Below are 23,137 nucleotides of genomic sequence, written 5' to 3'. Positions count from 1 at the left end.
GATCCTCTGACTGGTCTACCAAATATATCTATTTCACTCATTGGTACATCATTTATACTACCTAATCAAGTTATTCATCTTTTAATGAAGGCTGGGTCCCAAGTACAGAGCTAACATATCTTGTTTTCAGAAACTACAAAGTGTTATACAAAAAACTTTACTTGTAACTGGTAGTGTGTAAAAAATTAAAAAGAATGTAATGTGAGCAAACCCAATGACTCTTTTTCTAGAAAGTATCTATGACTTTCCAGATATGTGACTGGCGGGGGCAGTGCAATGGAGCCTATATATTTTTCCTTTTCTTGTAGAGGATGAGTGGATAATCCTTTTGAAACATGAGTGGATAATGTTTACCTTCAACTGATAGTATAAATATTTTGGGCATCTTTTAAAAAAATATGTCTACTGCCTGACCAGACGGCGCAGTGGATAGAGCATCGGACTTGGATGCCGAGGACCCAGGTTCGAGACCCCGAGGTCGCCATCTTGAGCCTAAGGTCACTGGCTTGAGCAAGGGGTTACTCGGTCTGCTGAAGGCCTGTGGTCAAGGCACATATGAGAAAGCAATCAATCAACAACTAAGGTGTCACAATGTGCAATGAAAAACTAATGATTGATGCTTCTCATCTCTCTGTTCCTGTCTGTCTGTCCCTGTCTATCCCTCTCTCTGACTCTCTCTCTGTCTCTGTAAAAAAAAAAAAAAAAAAAAGTCTACTAGACATTTGTAAGACAGACAGCGCCTGTCACAAGTAGTTGAAAGGATCATTTGGCTTGAGTCTTTAATGCTTGGTGAGTCAGATTTAGACCTTAATTGCAAATAAAGTTATACTTACAGCTACAGAGATACAATAAAGAGATTAAATTTTGTAAATCAATTTTAAATATTAAAACAGCATCTCCTGTTATGCATTATGAATACATATATTTTAATATATCCTATAATTATATGAATAACAAAATGATATCTCACTTTATTTTGGAATTAAAAGCAGAGCATTAATTTGTTAAAAACATTTGAAACTCTGTCACAACTGTGTGACATCCTTTTCTATAATTTCCTTATTTTTTTAAAATATTGTGGTTGCATTAATAAATGGAGATAGGTCCTGGCCGGTTGGCTCAGCAGCAGAGCATCGGCCTGGCATGTGGAAGTTCCAGGTTTGATTCCAAATCAGGGCACACACAAGAAGCGCCCATCTGCTTCTCCACCCCTCCCCCTCTCCTTCCTCTCTGTCTCTCTCTTCCCCTCCCACAGCCAAGGCTCCATTGGAGCAAAGTTGGCCTGGACACTGAGGATGGCTCCATGGCCTCCACCTCAGGTGCTAGACTGGCTCTGGTTGCAATGGAACAATGCCCCAGATGGGCAGAGCATCACCCCTTGGTGGGCATTCTGGGTGGATCCCAATCAAGTGCATGTGGGAGTCTGTCTGCCTGCCTCCCCACTTCTAACTTTGGAAAAATACAAAAAAAAAAAAAAAAAAATGGAGATAAGTCAGGCCTTTGTCAGTTTCTGATGCCTTAGAGACAAATGAGCATCATGATTTCATTACTGAAATGTTCTCTTGATGGACCTTATTTCTAGACACATTAAACTCACTATCTCTTAACAACAAGATTTTTACTAACTGAGTTCTTTTGAGATTGTTTCTTCTATTTAGTATATTTTTAATGAGCAGCAGTAATTATATGAGTCACCACGCAAGGTTCAGTGAAGAAATAAAATCGTCATCACCAACAAGAACAATATAAATATGATCCTTTCCATTCCCACAGATAGTGCACAATTATATATAGCACACAATAAAGAACTGGGTATTATATTTTTAGGAATAATAAAACTACCCTGTAACAGAGTAAGAGATTTAGAAGTTTTCCAGGCCCATATTTCTACACTATTGGCAAGCCAAGCTCTGGTCACAAAGTTCTTATATGGTTACTTTACTTCCACTTCTTGACTTTAACCCCACTGGCCACTCTCTGTGACAAAGAGTATTTCTGTTGCACATCATTCATGAGAAGGCAAATGTCCCAGCTAGGCAAGGACACACACTCTCAGTTGTCACTCACATTTCTGCTGCCAAAGTTCCACCTTCCTCTCTGCTCCAGTTCTGCAAGCTCTTGAGCTGATATATCTAGAGTACTATCTGGTCGAACCTCTGATCTTCCTAGCCAGACCAGCTGAGGGGTGCACAATTTCCTGTTGCCTAATTTAGTTCAACTGATAGGGGGTTAAAATATTGCAAATGGAACTTAATTAAAATAAAAGGGGAAAAAAGATAAAAATAGGTAAATATGCCCATATTTATTCTAGTGTAGCCTTCATAGATTCTCTTGACTAAAAGGTATCAAAGGGTATTTAGCACCCAAACTCATTTCTTCAACATTGTCACTTTTCATGTGCTTGGGCATATTTATTTAGTGATAAAAACTGGTATTATTTACAAACAAATGTCAGCTTGCTTATCTATTGTCTTGCTTTATGTTCTTCATATCGTACTGGGCCTAAAGTACCTAATGTATAATAACCACTCACCTCCAGCTCTTGGAGCTTAAAAAATGGTTGTGATCTGATAAAGTAAATATTGAGAGCTGCAAACATGTAGATCAAATTGGATTTTGATTCTGAGAAGAAACCCTCCTCTGCATAGAGACGGAAAACTGCATTCTCTCTCACATACACAGAAAACGCAGGCAGTGGAGCAGAAGATGCTGAGAGAGCACTCAGGCACAGTCAGAGCTACAGTTTTTCTGGGTCAGTCCGCAGGTTAATGACCAAAGACTAACAATAATTCTCTGTGATAAGTGATGCAGACCCTGAAGCAAGACATGAATAACCAGTGCTGACCAGACCCCTATGGATCTAAGAATAAGACCAACATGGGAGAGACACATAGAAGGGGACCATTGTCATATCAACAGAGAGTATTCCCTGAGCCATATTAGCCACGGTTTTTTACCAGATCTTTAATGAGGAAAAACTAAAAATATCAGAATCTAATGACTTATAGTTTATTATATGTGTATTTAATAATAAACTGTGTATATTTATTAATCCAGTTTAATTAAGTACAATGAAGCTTATTATTATTTCCACAAGGAGCTTAGTTAAAGAACCTCTTTGAGTGCTGTTATTTAAAAATACGTAAATTGGATGAATCCTTTTGATTATTAGAATCACAGTTTTGGTACTCATACGAGTTTAATAAGGGTTAGATTTGTCTGTAAATGACAGAAAACCCCAAATAAGAGTAGATTAAATAATATGAATGTTTATTTACTTCTACATTACCTGAACAATGCAGATCTAGCAGATCTACCTAGGTACAGGCACCTTCTTAAATGTGAAGTTTCCAACAGACAGTTGGTCCAAGATAAAACTCCATCTTCAGCCACCATGTCTCTGACTCCAGCTAGTAAGAAGGAACAAAAGAGAGGTAAAGATATTACCTTCTCTTTAAGGATATATATTCTACCTATATTCTCTTGGTCAGCACTTAACCACAACCAGCAGCAAGTGAAGATGAGAATTTTATTCTTCCTTTTAGGTGATTATGGTCCAGACAAAAGTCAGAGCCTCTATCATAGTGAAGGACAGAAAGAAAGGAGACATTTAGTGCCAAATAGTAGTACAGTAGCCAAACTCCTTCTATATTATACAACATTGACCCAACAAAGTATTTTTTTGTTTAGATATAGCAGCAGCAAACATTTATTGAGATCTTCCTACATCCCAAGCAATTAACTGAATTCTTTAAAAAAAGAAAAAAAGTGTTATGGATTGAATTGTGTGCCTCAAATAAGATATGCTGTTAAAATTCTAACCTCAGTACCTCAGAACATGACTTCATTTAGAAATCAGATTTTTTTACAGGTATAGTAAAATTAAGATGAGGAATTAAGATGAGGTCATTAAAGTGGACCCAACTCCAAAATGATTAGTGTCCTTATAAAAAGGGGAAGTTGGCCTGATGTGTGGTGGTGCAGTGAATAAAGTGTCAACCTGGAATTGCTGAGGTCACCAGTATGAAACCCTGGGCTTGCCTGGTCAAGGAACATATGAGAGTTGATGGTTTCTGCTCCCCCCCCCCTCTAAAATGAATAAATAAAAAATATTTTTAAAAGCCTTTAAAAAAATAAATAAAAAGGGGGAGTTGGATATAGACACAGACATGCATAAGAAGGGTATCTGAAAAGACACTGTCAAAATGGCCTATGAAGATGGAACATTAGAGTGATGTATCTACAGACCAAGAAACATCAAAGGTTGTTGGCAAACCACCAGAAGTTAGAAAGAGGCAAGAAAATATTCTGCTCTGTAGATTTTGCAAAACCATAGCCCTGATTATATCTTGATTTCAGACTTCTAGTCTACAGAACTGAGAATAAGTTTCTGTTGTTTTAAGTCACCCAACTATGGTAGTTTGTTACAGAAGCTACAGGAAACTATAATAATAGAAATAGATTATTTCATTTAATTCCCTCAACTACTGCACAAAAGAGGTAGGTATTCTTTCCTTTCTACAAATAAAGAAAGGCTCAGAAAGTTAAGTAATTTGCCAAGATCTCTTAAGTTTTGAATCGAACCTAAGGGTTTGTGTTTGTTTGTTTGTTTTTAATTCCAGAGCCTGAACTTCAAACCAACTATATTAACTCAAAAATTAACCAAAAATCCATGTTCTTAGATCTTCTTTCTCTTCTCAGCTTGGACACCACTAGAGAAAACTGAAGTGCTATGCAGCTATTAGGTGGACTACCATCCCCCATGTGCCTTTATTGCATAATATTGTAACCTACCATTCAAACTGGGACACTTTTGAGAATGAAAAGTACGTTATTCATAATTATACTGGGATAAGAAGTGCTAAACCATGACTACCTTGGGTAAACCAAGGCTTACAGTCACACTAATTAAACTCATTCTTCAGTGCCCCATTCACCCTGAATTTTAACCAAAAATGGCATTTTAGTGGCTTTACATCAGGGGTCAGGAAACTTTTTGGCTGAGAGAGCCATGAACGCCACATATTTTAAAATGTAATTCCGTGAGAGCCATACAACGACCCGTGTACGTTATGCATTATCCAATAAAAATTTGGTATTGTCCCGGAGGACAGCTGTGATTGGCTCCAGCCACCTGCAACCATGAACATGAGCAGTAGGAAATGAATGGATTGTAATACATGAGAATGTTTTATATTTTTAACGTTATTTTTTTTATTATTAAAGATTTGTCTGCAAACTAGATGCAGCCATCAAAAAAGCCACTTCTGGCTCACAAGCCTAGGTTCCCGACCCCTGCTTTACATAATTCTAGTAATTATAGTTAAAAATAAAAAAATACTTAAACTATGAAGTAATAATAACATGGTACCACAAGAATAAGATATTCCTTGATGAGTAACATATAGATCATAAAAGATAGTTACAAGAATGATTTTGTAAGATGATTAATGCAAAAAGAAAAGAACATATTTTAATTATTTAGCCGACATTACCTGAACAGTTCTTCCAGACCTCTATACACTGAGGATCCCTACCTTTGGAAAGTTAAAAGAGAGAGAGAGAGAAAGGTCTACCTTATTTGAACATTATACACTAAAGCTCTACTTATTACAGCAGCTAAACCAGTAATCTAATACTGTAGAGAATATCAAGCATCCATTTTTACAAAAAACAAATTATACCCCTCTTCAGATTCCTTTCCAAGGCTGAGGAAAAAGAAACTTCCTCAGGGATGTGAATTGAAAGATTTTTATCTCTATTCTCATCCAAACTTGAACCTTCACAATGTCAGAAGTCAGGTTAACCATCAAGAAGAGCTTCATGAATTCAGACTTCTGCCAAAAGAGAGCCTCCTCTGATTATTTTTAAGAGAACTAGATGCTCTTAGAGGTCATGTAGTTTGGACTGTAAACAGATAAAGAAGAAAAATAATAATCCTACATGAATATAATATACTACCTACATAATTTGATAAAAAGTTCAAGTTAAAGCTCTCTACATTCCTGAAAGTCTGGCTCCTGTGGCTTATGTTTGGGGCTAAGACAAAATCAGTAGAACTGCTTATGTACATAGTAATATACATTTATCCTTTACCTCAAACTCTTTATAATCTGTGTAAACCATAAGGTTCTACAATGTTAACTGTGTTTACTTCGGCATGGGTGAATTGCCAGGGATTCCATGATTTTATGTGTCCTTTCTTCTTCATGTCTTCTCTTTGAGACTTATACCACTTTTGAAATTGCATTAAACAAATAATACTTTTGGAATTATAAAAGTCTTTTAGAAAGAGCATTAAAATATGTTTAAAGAACTTCCAGTTTCTGGTATAGCATACAAGAAGCTAAGACTAGAAGCTCGAATACTCCACTCCAACCTAAAAACAAGGAAAAAAGCTGAACAAACTCAATGTTATATAACATGTATGGGTACAAGTGAATGAATTAAAATATAAAGCATGGATAGAAAAGATAGACTCCAATTTATGAACTGGATGACTCTGGGGGCAAAGGGGAAGGAATGGAGATGCGCTGAGGGGTGTCGATTGTCACATCAAGTTTATTTTGAAATTTGAAAAAAACATGATAAAACATTTACATTTGTTAATCTGGTGTTTTACAACTCTTTAGTTTTTCCATGTTTTTAAAATGCTTCATAATTTTAAATAAATGTCTATTAAAAAGATCCTCTTTAATTATTTGATAAGTACTAATGTCACATTACCACCCTTCCTGTCCCTGGCACTGTTCTCTATGTATCCATCTCTGTGTGATTGAATATTCTCTGGGCCTCTATCCTCATCTGTAATAAGATTATCATTTAAGATTCTTTCTAACTCACTCTAGGAGCCTTCCCTTCCCCATCACCTTATGCCTGACAACACCCCCTTAAGGTTTGCTCATTGAGTCTGTTATCAATGCATCTTCCTTTCCCCTCTAAGTCTCCTTCTTTGAAAAGTCACAGGAAATATTTGACCAAAGCATGCTCAGTAATTGAGTTTGCTAGAACTCTAGAAAACTTACTTGTTTTCCATTTAAAGTAAAGAGCCTGCATTTTCATTTGTCATCTTTGCTATAAAAGAGGTGTGAGGAGGAGGAGGTAATAGAAAAGCTACTCCAAGGGGGTGGGGAGTGGGGCAGGGAGGCTATTGAGTTCTTACCTGGGCATCAGTCTCCAGCCAAGGAGCAGCTAATTGGGGATGGACTAAAATGTGGCCATCGTAGCTCTCTCTGGACAATCTGGTTAGGCACCGTGGGCAGAACAGACTATACTCTGCAGCTGGAGCTGGGTGGGGGCGCTGCCCAGATCAGAAACATCTTGTAGCACCTCGCGTGAGGAAGCAGCACCTTTCGGCTGGGCAAGTCCCTTGAGGGGAAACCGCCCAGGGCTGAGGCAACCAAGGGAACTGCGGCTGAGGAGTGGGGGCGGGGCCAGCGCCCCGGGAGGCACCGCTCGGTCCAGGTGTCCTGCAGCGCGCAGAACCTGGGTGTGCGAGGTCGCCGAAGAGGAAGGTCCGGGCTCGAGTGCCGTACCCACGACCGTGAACCTTTCACCTGCTGCGAGCAGGTGCAGCCATGGGCTACCAGGGGCAGCAGCCCGTCGTCCCACCACAGGTAAAACCAGAGGCTGGCGCTGAATCCGAAGCCAAGTCCCCCTCAAGTTTCATTCACCCTGCAACAGAGGTCGGCTTATCTTACCTGGGGTCCTGGTTTAGCAGTACTGAAAGTTCTCGGGGAGGAAAAGTTTTGCCTTGATCTGACTTTTCCCCTCTTGGTAGGCATTTTTCTATGTAATCTGTTTAATTTCACAAAATCGTTATCACTGGCTCCCTAACAGATCCTGTACTCTGGGGTCCCATGTAGCAGCCCATGAACTTGGTGCAGCTATAACCAGGACTTTTTGAGGTGGAATTTGTTTAAAAACCTCTGATAAACTACTAGCTATTGTTGTTACTCCTTATTATTATCTTCATCCTTATTTTCTTGTGTTTGATGTAACATTATTATACTGCTGTCGTGTTAGTTCACTATACTGCATGTTTGACGCTTTTCTGGTTTTTTTTGAACTGTAAATATTTGCTTAATTTTATATATAATTGTCCACTTTATGTATTTAAATAGAGCGATCAAGATGACAAAGAAACCCTCGTTTCTGAACATAAGCACAAAGGGAAAACTTGTCGTCAGTCCGCTGCTGTTTTTAATGTTGTCAACTCTATTATAGGATCTGGTACAATAGGTTAGTTGCTTTGTTGTTTTTTAATTTTAATTTAAAATACCAAATGAAAGACTTTTATTATGCTGTTAATGTTTATTGATTTATTTTAAGTAAAGATCGTAAATGATAAATTGGTAATTGTCTTCTATAAAAGCCTTCCATATTTTTCCAGTGTAAGAATAGGCATCACATCAATCCCTTTTTTCATGAAGATGGGGTTGTGATACACACTCTTTCCACATTTGAGAGCATCTTACACATGTGTTAGGATAAGTGGATCAGCATATGAGAGATGCGGAAAATTTTTTTATAGGCAGCATGGTCAAATGATAATGTTACCTAATTTACTTTATCCCTCCTTCTAAAGTGTCCATCATTACTGAATCATGTTTCTATAACCGTTTAGAGGTGTAAAATCTCCAGATATTTGGAAATACTGAAGGTATAAAAGTTTAATATGAAAACATAAAAATATTGTGAAAACTTAAATCCAAACAGTATTTCCTTACTCATCTATATAGTGTATAATTTAAAGTACAGCTTTATTCATTTATATTAATTTTAAATATTACTTAATCAATAAATAAAAATTGGTTAAGTAAAAGTGCATGTGATTTTTTTTAACAAAGGAGCCAAATCATAATTGAAAGAAATGAACACTTCATATTTTCCCAATTTGAAGCAAGGGGGAAATTATGGTGAAATTAATTGTATTACTTTATAGTAATGAAAGTAGTTATTTTTTCCATACTTACTATTCTTTTTTTTTTTTTTTCTTAAGTGAGAAGCAGGGAGGCAGAGAGACAGACTCCTACATGAGCCCCAACTGTGATCTACTCGGCAAATCCCCTCTGGAGGGATGTTCTGCCTATCTGGGGCCATTGCTCTATAGCTCAGCAACTGAGCTATTTTAGCACCTGAGGTGAAGCCACAGAGCCATACTCAGTGCCTGGGGCCAACTTGCTCCAACTGAGCCATGGCTGCAGGAAAAGAAGAGATAGTGAGAGGGAAGAGAAATGGGGAGGGGTGGAGAAGCAGATGGTTGTTTTTTGTGTGCCTTGACCAGAATTGAACTGGGACATCCACATGCCAGGCCAACACTCTACCGATGCTTTACCATGGAGCCATCTGGCCAGGGCCCATACTTACTATTCTTTCTGCTAGTTAAAAACACTCAATTTGCCCTGGCCAGTTGGCTCAGTGGTAGAGTGTCCGCCTGGCGTGAGGAAGTCCCGGGTTCGATTCCCGGCCAGGGCACACAGGAGAGGCACCCATCTGCTTCTCCACCGCTCCCCCTCTCCTTCCTCTCTGTCTCTCTCTTCCCCTCCCGCAGCCGAGGCTCCATTGGAGCAAGGTTGGCCCGGGCGCTGGGGATGTCTCTGTGGCCTCTGCCTCAGGCGCTGGAGTGGCTCTGGTCGCAACAGAGCGACGCCCCGGAGGGGCAGAGCATCGCCCCCTGGTGGGCAGAGCGTCGCCCCTGGTGGGCGTACCAGGTGGATCCCGGTCAGGCGCATGTGGGAGTCTGTCTGACTGCCTCCCCGTTTCCAGCTTCAGAAGAATACAAAAAAAAAAACAAAAAAAAACCCACTCAATTTAAGAAAAAGTAGGAACAAAACAGAATTTTGCACTACTCATTGAGAATATTACTTTTATTCCTGTAAAGTTTTGACATTTTAGTAAGTCATCATTGAATATTTATCTGGATTGAGTTACTTTTCTTACCTTTCTGAAGTTGATGTGTTTTTTTATTTTGCTTGTTTCCATAGATAATTTTCTTTTCAAATGGCACATCAGGTAGTTACCTGAAGCACAGCAGTAACAAACAAGGTCAATGACTTGTTTGAAATGTTGGTTCTCTGTACCACAGAGGGGTGGGCAGCTCTCCTTGGCAGAATTCCAAACTTCATTCCGGATGTGAACCCTTAAAGCTGACCCATGTCAGCAACATTTAAAGTAGCAGATTTTTTTTTTTTACTTTTATTTTTTTTCTGAAGCTGGAAATGGGGAGGCAGTCAGACAGACTCCCACATGAGTCCTACCGGGATCCACCTGGCACGCCCACCAGGGGGCGATGCTCTGCCCATCTGGGGCGTCGCTCTGTTGCGACCAGAGCCACTCTAGTGCCTAAGGCAGAGGCCATGGAGCCATCCCCAGTGCCCGGGCCATCTTTGCTCTAATGGAGCCTTGGCTGCGGGAGGGGAAGAGAGAGACAGAGAGGAAGGAGAGGGGGAGGGGCGGAGAAGCAGATGGGCACTTCTCCTGTGTGCCCTGGCCGGGAATCGAATCCAGGACTTCCGCACGCCAGGCCGACGCTCTACCACTGAGCCAACTGGTCAGGGCCCAGATTTTTTTTTTAAGGAAAAATTTTTCATAGAGTAAAAGTTCTGGGTGGAAATATTTTAAATATATTTTATTTTAAACTTTTTATTGTTCATAATCTAAAATTGTTAATTTCCCCTCAAAATTTAAAGAAAATATTTAATAGTACCCCCCTTCAGCTTTATAAAAATGATTTTCCTTCTCATATTTCTCCCCTTCTCTTATGTGGTTGCCCATTTTGACATCTCCAATCCCATTACCCTCCGTGCTGTCTAATCCTCACATGCAGAAAGCTTCGGGTCATTACTCTCTACTTTCTAGGTCATTCAATCCCCTCACCCTGACGTGAACATTATCTGTGTGAACTAGCGTCTATCTTTTTCATTTGTTGTTTTCTTACTCTTATTCCATCATCTCATAAACCTGCTCTCTTGACATGTCCTTCACTTGTAATATATATTTTATTTTAAAATAAGTATCAGTATGCTGACATTTAATTTTAGTAGTCATATGCACTGTTTATACTTATGTCATATAAATATAATATATCAATTTACTTAGCTTATATACAGGAATTGGGAAAATTTTCTATATTTCTATGTTTTATTAACATGATGGATGGGGCATTTTATGTTTTTCCAGGATTGCCATATTCAATGAAGCAAGCTGGCTTTCCTCTGGGAATATTGCTTTTATTCTGGGTTTCATATGTTACAGGTAAAATTATATTTTCTAATCCCTCAACTTAAATTGCACAAGGACTATTTTATACACATATACTCATACACACACTCTGTAATTGAATTTACTAATTTTACTGGATCAAAGAATCCTAAAGAATTTAGACATTTATGTCTGAGGAGATTTACTTTCCTTGCTAATCCTCTGAACAAATTAGAAAAGCATTATACATTACCAAGCCTAAATCCTTTTCATGTGCCTTTTCATTTCATGGAGAAAGTGGTAGGAGGGGGAGTCATTTCAAAGGCTGATTAAAGCTAAGACAGCTATGCTCTGAAAATGTAGTCATCAGGACTTCCTTTCCCACAGTGGCCATGGGCAGGTGCACTTGAAAAAGCAACCTTTCCAGCTATGTTTGTGCAGGTGAAACTGAAAGCCCTGATATTCCCACCTCATCCATGCTCAGGCTCCACACCTGCCACTGTCTTTAAGTGCAACAATACGGTGCTTTTCTACTACTTCTCTTCTGCTTCCCACTTGTGTGACACATTTGTTCGCACCCACGTTTTGCTGCTCCTATCTAAGTGCAGACTATACAAACTCATAATCAGCTCCTCTTCCTGTTATCCTCATCTCTCCCTTGTCATCCCACCAACTAACCCCATGACAAACACAGGGTCTTTCCCAGTGGTGGCAATCAGATCATTTAACAACTGGTTCTCTGCCCTAGTGACCGTTTTAAGTATAATAAAATATATACATATATACCAAAAGGTAGTTTATTATTTCATGCATTTAATACTTAAATAAGAACAGTGAAGAGGTACACAAAACTAGATTATGTTATAAGAAAGCATTTTAAAATATTAATGAAAAAATATTAAATAATACCTGACAAAAAACAATAAAATTGTTATTTAAGATATTTCCATTTTGCTTCTTGATTGGCATCCTCACTTGCAATTTTTTTTTTCACCTATGGACAGAATTAATATTACTACAGGCATTTAGAATACGCTGTTGTGCAGATAAATGTAAATGTGTGATTTCCACATTGGGTGGCTGCCCAGGTGCCCGCCTTAGAGGGAACCCTGATTACAAGTGTCATTTTAACAACCAGTTCACTGAACTCAACAAAAAATTAGGTATCAATTCTGCTGAACCAGCGCGAACCAGCTGAATTCCACCACTGGTCTTTCCTCTACCTTTGAATCACTGAAAAAGAAGCAGCAATTACAAATAGATACCAGCTGCTGTTGCTGCTATGATGGCTACTATCTGTAATCATCTAGATCAGTGGTCCCCAACACCCAGGCCACGGACCGGTACCAGTCCGTGGGCCATTTGGTACTGGTCTGCAGAGAAAGAATAAATAACTTACATTATTTCCATTTTATTTATATTTAAGTCTGAACGATGTTTTATTTTTTTTAAATGACCAGATTCCCTCTGTTACATCCATCTAAGACTCACTCTTGACACTTGTCTTGGTCACGTGATACATTTATCCGTCCCACCCCAAAGGCCGGTCCATGAAAATATTTTCTGACATTAAACCGGTCCGTGGCCCAAAAAAGGCTGAGGACCTCTGATCTAGATGCCTTTTTACCTGGCAATGCATCATGCCCCCATTGTTCCCTTCTCCAGAGTGTTGATCTGGGCCTCAATGGCATCACCTTCCAGTGTAGTTATGACCCTCAGCTGCCATTCCTCAGCCTTCAGTCAATGATTGACCAATATAGAAACCCTGCCTGCAGGAGAGGGACCAGTGAGTGGTGCAGTTGAAGCTCCAGAGTGCTTCACTGCACAGCTATGCTTCTGCTAGTCTCCACCTGAGACCTCATCCTTGTTGAGCTGTTTCCTGTGCCTTGTCCCCTCACTCCCCTTCTCCTGGGAGCACCCCCTCAAATCCCTTACCGAAGAATCTTTATCTCAGCTCTGCTTCTGGAGCCTCTATGAAGATGCTGTCTCTCGTAAACTCTCAGGCTCCCAAGCTCAGTCTGTAACTGCTGTTTTTCTCAGGCTGAGGAAAAGTAAAGAATGCAAGAGTTACCGGCCCTGGCCAGTTGGCTCAGCGGTAGAGCGTCGGCCTGGTGTGCGGGGGACCTGGGTTCGATTCCCGGCCAGGGCACATAGGAGAAGCGCCCATTTGCTTCTCCACCCCCACCCCCCTCCTTACTCTCTGTCTCTCTCTTCCCTTCCCACAGCCAAGGCTCCATTGGAGCAAAGATGGCCCGGGCGCTGGGGATGGCTCCTTGGCCTCTGCCCCAGGCGCTAGAGTGGCTCTGGTCGCGGCAGAGCGACGCCCTGGAGGGCGGGCCGGGTGGATCCCGGTCGGGCGCATGCGGGAGTCTGTCTGACTGTCTCTCCCCATTTCTAGCTTCAGAAAAATACAAAAAAAAAAAAAAAAGAATGCAAGAGTTACCAAAGTCAGAGGTTCAAATGCACTGGGCTCCCTCCACCTGCTTTCTTCTCACCTCCCAAACCTAAGCTGCTTTTAGCTTCTACAGCTCTTAATTTGTAGTTTAATTAGTAACTTAGTAATGTAGGGTTTATAACTTTGTGCTAATTAAGAGTTGCTGGTGTTTAGGAATTGTATTCTGTTCATCAGAGCACTTATCACACTAAAAATTTCCACTTAAAGATTTAGCCTGTTGTTTCTAATTTTCTGCTTCACAGTCAATCAGCTCTGACAAATAATTGATTTCCATCCAGGCCTAACAACCATGGCTTAAGTGCATTGTAAATATTTACTAATATTTATTTATTTATTTTACAGAGACAGAGAGAGTCAGAGAGAGGGATAGACAGGGACAGACAGAGAGGAACGGAGAGATGAGAAGCATCAATCATTAGTTTCTTGTTGTGCATTGCAACACCTTAGTTGTTCATTGATTGCTTTCTCATATGTGCCTTGACCGCGGGCCTTCAGCAGACCGAGTAACCCCTTTCTCGAGCCAGCGACCTTAGGTCCAAGCTGGTGAGCTTTTGCTCAAACCAGATGAGCCCATGCTCAAGCTGGCGACCTCGGGGTCTCGAACCTGGGTCCTTGGCATCCCAGTCCAACGCTCTATCCACTGCGCCCCCGCCTGGTCAGGCAATAAAAATTTTAAAAATATATATTACCTAAGAATTCAATACTTGGAGAATGAACAGTTTACTAAAGCCATATTATTTATATATTATACACAAATAAATCATGCTGTGAATAACTTTCTCAACTAATACTATATATAAATAGCAATCATTATGAACAGTTTTTTGCAAAGGCATGTATTACAAAGCCATTAATCAGTGGAAATTACTCTTTAGTTATATGATCAAAATCCTTAAATAATTTTGATAAATAAAGGACAACCACACAAAAGCAAAAAATATTGTATAGACTATGATTCAATTTGATTCTTAATTAGGCTTTTAAAAGCAAAATTTACAAGTAGGGTATAACATTAAATTTTTCTTTAAATTGATGCTGTAGTAACAGAATGATTTGTCTCTAGTATTATTCTTTTGTCTTTTTAAGGCCTCTAATGAGATTTGGCCAGTTAAACAGTAGTTTTTCCAAGTTTGTTTTCATGCTTGTAAAATGTTGAGAAACAAAAAGAGAATTATAAATATTTATAACAAATAATTTCATTTTAAATTGCTATAAGATTTTTTATTTAGATGGTGAATGCACAATAAGATATACAGATAATGTGTTATAGAATTGTATACCTGAAACCTATATAATTTTATTAATCAAAGTCAGCCCAATAAATTCAATAAAAATAATTTTAAATTGTTTTTATTTGTTGAATAGAGCAAAATAATTTTTATTGTAAGCATAAAAGATTATTTAAGCCTGACCAGGCGGTGGCGCAGTGGATAGAGCATCGGACTGGGATGCAGAGGACCCAGATTCGAGACCCCGAGGTCGCCAGCTTGAGCACGAGCTCATCTGGTTTGAGCAAAAGCCCAACAGCTTGAACCCAAGGTCGCTGGCTCCAGCAAGGGGTTGTTCAGTCTGCTGAAGGCCCGCAGTCAAGGCACATATGAGAAAGCAATCAATGAACAACTAAGGTGTTGCAACACACAATGAAAAACTAATGATTGATGCTTCTCATCTCTCTCCATTCCTGTCTGTCTGTCTCTGTCTATCCCTCTCTCTGACTCACTCTCTGTCTCTGTAATAAATAAATAAATAAATAAGTAAGTAAATAAATAAATAAATAAATAAATAAATAAATAAATAAAAATGGGGCAGACCTGTGGTGGTGCAGTGGATAAAGCGTTGACCTGGAAATGCTGAGGTTGCCGGCTCGAAACCCTAGGCTTGCCTGGTCAAGGCACAAATGGGAGTTGATGCTTCCAGCTCCTCCCCACCTTCTCTCTCTCTCTCTCTCCTCTCTCTCCCCCTCTCTGTCTCTTTCTCTCCCTTTAAAAAAAAAAAAAAGATTATTTAAAAGAAAACTTTCATGTTGAATAATATAGAATCATTCATGGATTACTTAAACTTTGTATATAATACATTTAAAGGGAAATCAAAATATTATATAGTGGTTGATATTTAAGATTCTGAAAAATTTTAATATATTTATAGCCTGTGTTTTACAAGCAGATGAAGTCATTTATATTTATTATTGACTAAATTCTTAGCAAACTGTTAACTTCAAGTAATACATTTTGAACTTTTTATGAAACTTAGCATTCTCATTCTAAAAATACAGTTCTTCATCACAAATTTACAACATTTGTGAAATTGGCTACCTTCTCTCTGTTATTCAGGTTTTCATTGATTCTCTTTGGCCAGTAAGTTGCTGTTTCACTTTCTGAGCAGTCCTCCATATTACTGCAAGAGTGACCTTCATGAAGCCTCGACCTGATCACTGTTACTTCCCCAATCAAAGCATTCCAAGACTCTATAATGACAACAAAAAATTATTACATTCAAATCTTTCATAGTGTAGTCACAGTCTGAAGTTTCAGCCTCACTCCCAACTACTCTAACTCCTCTTTCATCCTGTCACCAACACTGCCATGTATAGACCTTATGTTTTGGCTATTCTGGGCTACTTTATTCTTCACACATAGAATATGCTTTCACACTGCCTTCCTGTGATATTCCCCCTGCTTGACATTTTCTTTTAACTCTTTCTGGTGAAATCTGTTTCATCCTTCAAGGCCCTACTCAACTCTTCTGTGGAGAGTTTCCTAATTTTAAACAAAGGAATTATAATTAATTGCTATAGTCTTTATGTTTACAGAATATTTTTAAATATATTTGTTAGGTCATTTATCCAATTAAATTTGAATCCTGTTATACATTGATCACTGATCAATTTCAACAATATTTACTGCCATTGCTGCCACTGTAGCAATGAAGAGCATTATACCTTTCTGAATGAAGCTCGCTGTATAATGTGTTAAGCAAAAATACAGAGTTACAATACTTCATTAAAAACCTCATAAAAAAATATGTGCATGATTATAGGGACATTAGCATTTAACATAATCTCAAAGGAGCAGAGACTTACCTCTACTAAGTGTTTATAAAAATATGTGAGAGAGCAAAGAAAGTTAAGCAGATGGAAATATGAAAATACAAAACAGAACTGTGTAATTATAAGCAGGGCAGATGCTGGTTAAGGAGGTTTGCAAAGACATTTATGAAGGCTCTTAGGAATGGTCCCATCATTACCATTTCCTGAAGACTGGCTAAATGCTGAGTATGATGCTGCCACTACACTTAATCCTTCTGACTCCATGAAATAGGTATTCATGATCTACTTTTATGGAGAAGGAAATTGAAACTTCAGTGGATTAAAATTATTTGCCCTAGGTCTACAGTTACTTGCAATAGAGTTGAGATTTTTATTATATGTGTGGATTCTGGAGCCAGACTACCAGGGTCTGAATTCTGACTCCTCCATTGCTAGTTCTGTGAAGTTTGGCAATTGATTTAACCTTCTGTACCTTGCTCTTCTCATTTATTAGATGGGACATAATAATGGCACCTACCAAGGATTGCTGTAAATGTTAAACAAGTTAATATATGTAAAGCATTTAGAAAAAGGCCTGGCACACTAGACATGTTGAGAAAGTATTTGCTAGTGTTTTTATGGCTGTAACATAATTACAATTCAGAAAAGACAAGTCCTTCATCCAACATTGCACTGCAAAAAATAATTTTTTCTGCTTCATTAAAAGGACTTGATATTTGCCCAAAGGCCTTAGAAGACCCTTGGAGTATTTTAAGCAGAAGATATGATCAGATTTATGATATGGTCAGACCCACCTGAGGGGGAATGCTGAGAAAATCTTAACAGATGTTAAAAATATTTTGGTATAAGAGAGATTGGTGGATGAGAAAACTATTTGAAGGTTATTGCAGTAATCCAGATCATATATAGTAAAGGCCTAAGCCCTAAAATAAAACAAGTTAGCGATTAGAAATGAGAGAATACAGTTGAATAATTTATGATATAGTATTGGATTTGGTGACCAAAGGAATATAGATGATGGATAATGAAAAGTCCAGGTAATCCACAAATTTCTGTTGATACTATTCACAGATTGTAGAAATATGGATAAAGAAGCAGGTTCCAGAACAAATATATAAATTAGAATTTGGATAGTTAAAAACTGAGATGTCTATGATATCTCCAATGTAAAATGTTTATTAGGCAGCTAGATGTAGAAATTTAGTTTCAGAGCTTGGAGTAGAGGTACAAATTTGGGGGGTTACTAACATCTATAGGAAAATTGAAACCATGGGCATGAGTAAGGTCACAGTAGGACATTTTGAAGAGTGAGAAAAAAAGTCCAAGAATCCAGAATAAAAGAAAACTGGTGAAAAACTGAGTATAAGTGGCCAAAGGTAGGAGAAAATCCAAGAGAAAGTGATGTCACAAAAGCCAAGAAAGATGGTTGAAAAGGAAGGGAACGTAACAGGAAAAAAAAATGTTACTGAAAGAGCAATTAAGATTAAGATTTAGGATACGTCAACCAGATTTATCAATTTGGAGCTTATTAAAAAACTTGAAAGTTATTTTAATGATGTGGGAGGGAATCAGGGTGAAAACTATGCACTAATTATTTGTATTTTCATCTTTGTACTTTAATGCATTTCCAAGTTACTTAAAGGATAAAAAGAAATCACCTGTGGTGGAAACATCAGCAAGAGAAAAGAGAGCCAAAAACATCCTGTGCATATCTGTGTTCTCAGTACAGCTGCATTATTACCGTTCGCTAGGTTAAATGTCACTCACTAGGTTCATTGTGTTAAATGAAAAAAAGAAATCATAACGTTTAATTGTATGGTATCTATATATTAATATCTTCCATTTCAACTCTAAAATTGATATTTAAATCTCTAAAATATAAGTTACAAAAAATTCTTAGAATGTTCTATTCACCATAACTATAGAACAGTTACTGGTTGTACTTTGATAAAAAACAAGTAATCTGAGTCTCCTAAATCTATTTTTTATGCTAGCATACAGCATTTTTTACTCTCAATCCTCATACATTAAATGCCTATGAAATATTTCATTACCTACATTCTGTTGCTTGGCCAGTTGAGCCACAATAGTCATGGCATTCGTTAGGTTAGGAAGTAAAATGGAAAACTGATGCTTGACTCTAGTTTGTGTATCTTCTTCTGTACAGTTCATTGCATGGATATGTTAAGTATACTTGCATCTCAATTGAAAAATACATAACTAGAAACAGTACCATTTCATGATGAGTAATGTTTTATGGAAAGGAAATAAGCCTTGCCATGCTAATTTACTATAGCATTAAAATTTTTTTGTTTTTTTTTAATTAAAGTCAAACATATAAAATCTTTTTATTAAATGTTAACTAACATTTGTTTCATTGTTATTTTTACCACAGACTTTTCCCTTATTTTATTGATAAAAGGAGGTGCTCTCTCTGGAACAGACACTTACCAGTCTTTAGTCAATAAAACCTTTGGCTTACCAGGGTATCTCCTTCTCTCTCTTCTACAGTTTTTGTATCCTTTTATAGGTAAGATGACTGTAAAGATGCATTTTATACTTATTTGCATAAACTTCCTGCCATTTCTGAATAACATAGCTTTAATAGTCATTGCACAGTCATGAAAGAGTACTAGTAGTTGAAATATATATATTCCAAATTAAGTGTTGACTTCTTTAGTCATTTTTCCTATCTGCTCGTCCTTTTGGTTGGTTTTCTAAGTATTTCATTGAAATAAACTGAGAGTGATTTGTATTAAGATAATGTTTGTGCTTCTCTAGTTTGGTGAAAAATAGATTGATCTGAGATTAAATGTAAGTGAGAGAAACAATAGATTTCTTCTAAAGCTGAAATACATTTTTGAAAACCCAAGAATGTGTGAAAGCCATGTACAGGCCAACATGCTATTTAAAGCTGTACCATAATGATAAAAATATCACCTAGCACTTCTTAAATAAATAAAATATTAACATTCAACAATGACCAAGTTGACTTCAGGGTTTAAATGAGTAAAACAGAAACAATTGATCAAACCACTAATTTCTTATATCTACACCAAAGACTAAGAATATATTTTCCACCTGACCGAGGTGGGGGTGCAGTAGGTAGAACAATCGGACTGGGACGCGGTGACCCAGGTTCGAAACCCTGAGGTTGCCGGCTTGAGGGCGTGCTCATCTGCTTTGAGTTCAGGCTTACCAGCTTGAGCATGGGATTATAGACATGACCCCATGGTCACTGGTTTGAGCCCAAAGGTCGCTGGCTTGAAGCCCAAGGTCACTGTCTTGAGTAAGAAGCCACTCACTGAACAACTAAGGTGCCACAATGAAGAGTTGATGCTCTTATCTTGTCCCTATCTGTCCCTTTTTCTCTATCTCTGTCTCTGTCACCCAAAAAAAAAAAAATATATTTTCCAAAAAATATTACTTTGTAAATGAAGAGATATTTTAGAGCCTTCACATTTTTCTATTATTATTCATCACTTTGAGCCATATGTGTTTTCCTGGCAAAGTATTTGGAAATTGAACCTTAATGACAAGTAAATCACATTACAAATGACTACCAAATCTCACTATTATTTAAAGATACTTGGAAAGAATCAATTTGTAAAGTAAAAATCTTTTATTTCAATGTGAATCAATATTCTCCGATAAATCTGTTGTCTAGTTATTTTTAAAGTTGTACATATTGGTAATCAAAAATATATTTAAAAGTAGTAAGGTTATGCAAATGTTTGGGAAGTAACAGATTATTTTCAAAATATTCAAGATGAAAACTGTTGGTGACTATATTATTTTAATTATATATTTAGCTATGATAAGTTACAACATAATAACTGGAGACACTTTGAGCAAAGTTTTTCAAAGAATTCCAGGAGGTAAGTAAATATATTTATTTTATATAGTTTTTCATAGTTGGTATGGTTCATAATAATTTATAAGTAAAATATTTATTTGCAGGTGTAAGAGTTGAATGACTTCAAGTATCTGGAAAAAATCCATGATTTGTTCTGATCCTAAAGTATTAATCTACCTTTATATATAGCTCAATTCTTATTTAGCTGTTTAAAAATATTACTACTAAAAAAAATAAAAATAAAAATAAAAATATTACTACTATTATCACTATACTTAGTCATATTATTACTGCTATATTATACTTTGTATAATAGTAAATATAGATAGTAATATATATTACTATTAATAGTAAATATGATAAATATTATTAATGTACTTAGAATACTTTATATTTAAAATATGCTACGTATCACCAATTTTTTGGTAAAATTTTCTCATGTACTAGTTTTACTATACCATTCCTTAAATAATTAAGCTGGTCTTTCCCCCCACTATTTCTATTAATATATAACTTAATATACTAAAATTAACCCTTTTTATTAAGTAGTCTTGTGAGTTTTGATAAATGCATATAGTCATATTAACTACAACCACAATAAAAACAAAGAACAATTCCACAACATCCAAATTTTCCCTATTTCCTTTAGTAGTCAAATACCCCCGCAGCTCCGGCCCCTGGTAACCACTGATCTGATGTCTCTGCCTAGTTTTCCTTTACCCAGAAATGCCAAATCAAGGGCCTTTCAAGTCCTGTTTATTTCACTTAGCATAGTGCATTTGAACTTCAGCCATGACTTTGGGTATATAGTAGTTTGGCCTTTAAAAAAAAGAAAAGAAAAGGAAAGAAAAACAATATCTGGGGAGTATTTAATTTTATGACTGGACAGTTTATCTGTCACACAATTGAGAAATATTTAGGTTGTTTCCAATTTGGGAAAATTATGAAAATGCAGCTATGAACATTCTCAAGCAGACCTTTTAAACACATGCCACAGCCCCCATCCCTGTTTAACATTTCATCATATTATGGCTATTTGAATAATTCTGTCTTCCTGTTTTGAAGAGCTTCTTATACAAGCCATATAATTCCCATTTTATTGTGACCTAACTCTATAGTTGTTATCATAGTTGAGATTGATGCAAAAATGCCTTTCCTCTTAGTGCTTGAATCACTCATTCTAAAAGAGATACAAAACAAAGTAAAACAAAACCTAGAGTTAGAAATTGCACTCATCTCTCTTACAAAGTTTAGTGGAAATCAGGGCTGCCTGAATGTCAAATCACAAAACCAATGCTATGTGACCTTGAAAAGGTTAATGTCCTCTGAGTTCTAGTCTCTTCATCTCTAAATGATGAATTAGAATATTAACTACTTTATAAAATTTTCTATGTAAAACAAAAAAGATAATATAGACAATGCGTAGCATATAGTAGGTTAACCCAACATTGTTAGCTATTATTATTGTTACCCTGAACTATTTGCAGCTTCTCTCCTAGTCCTCAAACTCTAAATCATGATATCATAAACTTAGATCATGTGAGTGGATAGCATGCTAAGTAAAAATGGAAAGAATATGAAACTGTGTATACAATATAATTTAAATTATATAAAATCTCTATTTTCATAAATAAATAAGGAAAATACATTCAATATAAATTGTGGTTATCTTGTAATTGTATATTTGTAAAATTAAAAATCAATAAAAATTAATAATCAAAATGTTTCTATCAGGAAATTTTAAAGAAATTATGTTCTATCCATCTGTGCAGTAGGTACTGTACAGGAAAATATAATACTTAAACTGCCAATTAAGCAAATAGAATAGATCTTTATGTTTTGATATGGGTATGTGTCCCTAATATACTGCTAAGTGCAAGAAGTACGTTACAGAACAGTATGTATAGTGTTATCTTATATGACTATCTGAAGTTACATGCACCCTTAAAACTCTGAACTTATACATTAAAAACAAAGGGAGCCTGGAGATGTTTTCTCTGAACCTATGTACCCTGATTTATCAATGTCACTCCATTATAATTAATTTTAAAAAAGAATATAAAAAAAAAACAAAGGGAGAAGGAAGAAAGGAAGGAAGGAAGGAAGGAAGGGAGGGAGGGAGGGAGGGAGGGAGGGAGGGAGGGAGGGAGGAAGAAAAGAAAAAAAAAAAGAAAGCAAATGTTGGAAGAATTGTCCCAACTTGGTTTTCCCAAGAAGAAGAAGTTATGAGTATGTTCTACATTCTCCATTTTGCATATCTGTGTTTCCTAATATTTTCCTAATAAATATGTATTACTTCTTAAATAATAAAATAAAGTAACAATTCTTTAAAATTAATTCATGTTCCATTGAAAAACTGGAAAATAACAAAGGAAACAAAAAAAAATCCCATGTGTTTCACAATTAGAAGACAACCACAATTTATATTGATGTGTTTTCCTTTAGACTAGACTTCTCTATAGTGCTTTACTTTTACAAAGAGTATATATAGATAAGTTTACAGTTTCCTTTGTAACGACCTTCCTGGTTATTAATTTTATAATCATAAAAAATTACTTTTAAAATATAGGTCACAGAG

The 23,137-nt window shown here is 36.9% G+C and overlaps 1 protein-coding gene across 2 annotated transcripts in view; it reads left to right on the top strand.

Moving 5' to 3' along the window:
• The first annotated feature begins 7,302 nt into the window (after window positions 1-7,302).
• Window positions 7,303-23,137, top strand: part of SLC38A11 (solute carrier family 38 member 11) — a 62,398-nt gene continuing 46,563 nt past the window's right edge. Inside the window, exons 1-5 of one of the 2 annotated variants that reach the window (XM_066345488.1) lie at window positions 7,303-7,616; window positions 8,124-8,241; window positions 11,182-11,256; window positions 19,099-19,233; window positions 20,516-20,581. In XM_066345488.1, coding sequence (XP_066201585.1) covers window positions 7,578-7,616; window positions 8,124-8,241; window positions 11,182-11,256; window positions 19,099-19,233; window positions 20,516-20,581 — 433 coding nt within the window. In that variant the 5' untranslated portion in view covers window positions 7,303-7,577. The remainder of the gene's footprint in view (window positions 7,617-8,123; window positions 8,242-11,181; window positions 11,257-19,098; window positions 19,234-20,515; window positions 20,582-23,137) is intronic. The other variant, XM_066345489.1, reaches the window with a different exon arrangement.

Source organism: Saccopteryx leptura, chromosome 7, assembly GCF_036850995.1.
Source record: "Saccopteryx leptura isolate mSacLep1 chromosome 7, mSacLep1_pri_phased_curated, whole genome shotgun sequence".
NCBI classification, from domain to species: Eukaryota; Metazoa; Chordata; class Mammalia; order Chiroptera; family Emballonuridae; genus Saccopteryx; species Saccopteryx leptura.
The sequence above is the reverse complement of the archived record's forward strand: the minus strand, read 5'-3'. Positions and strand labels throughout refer to the sequence as shown.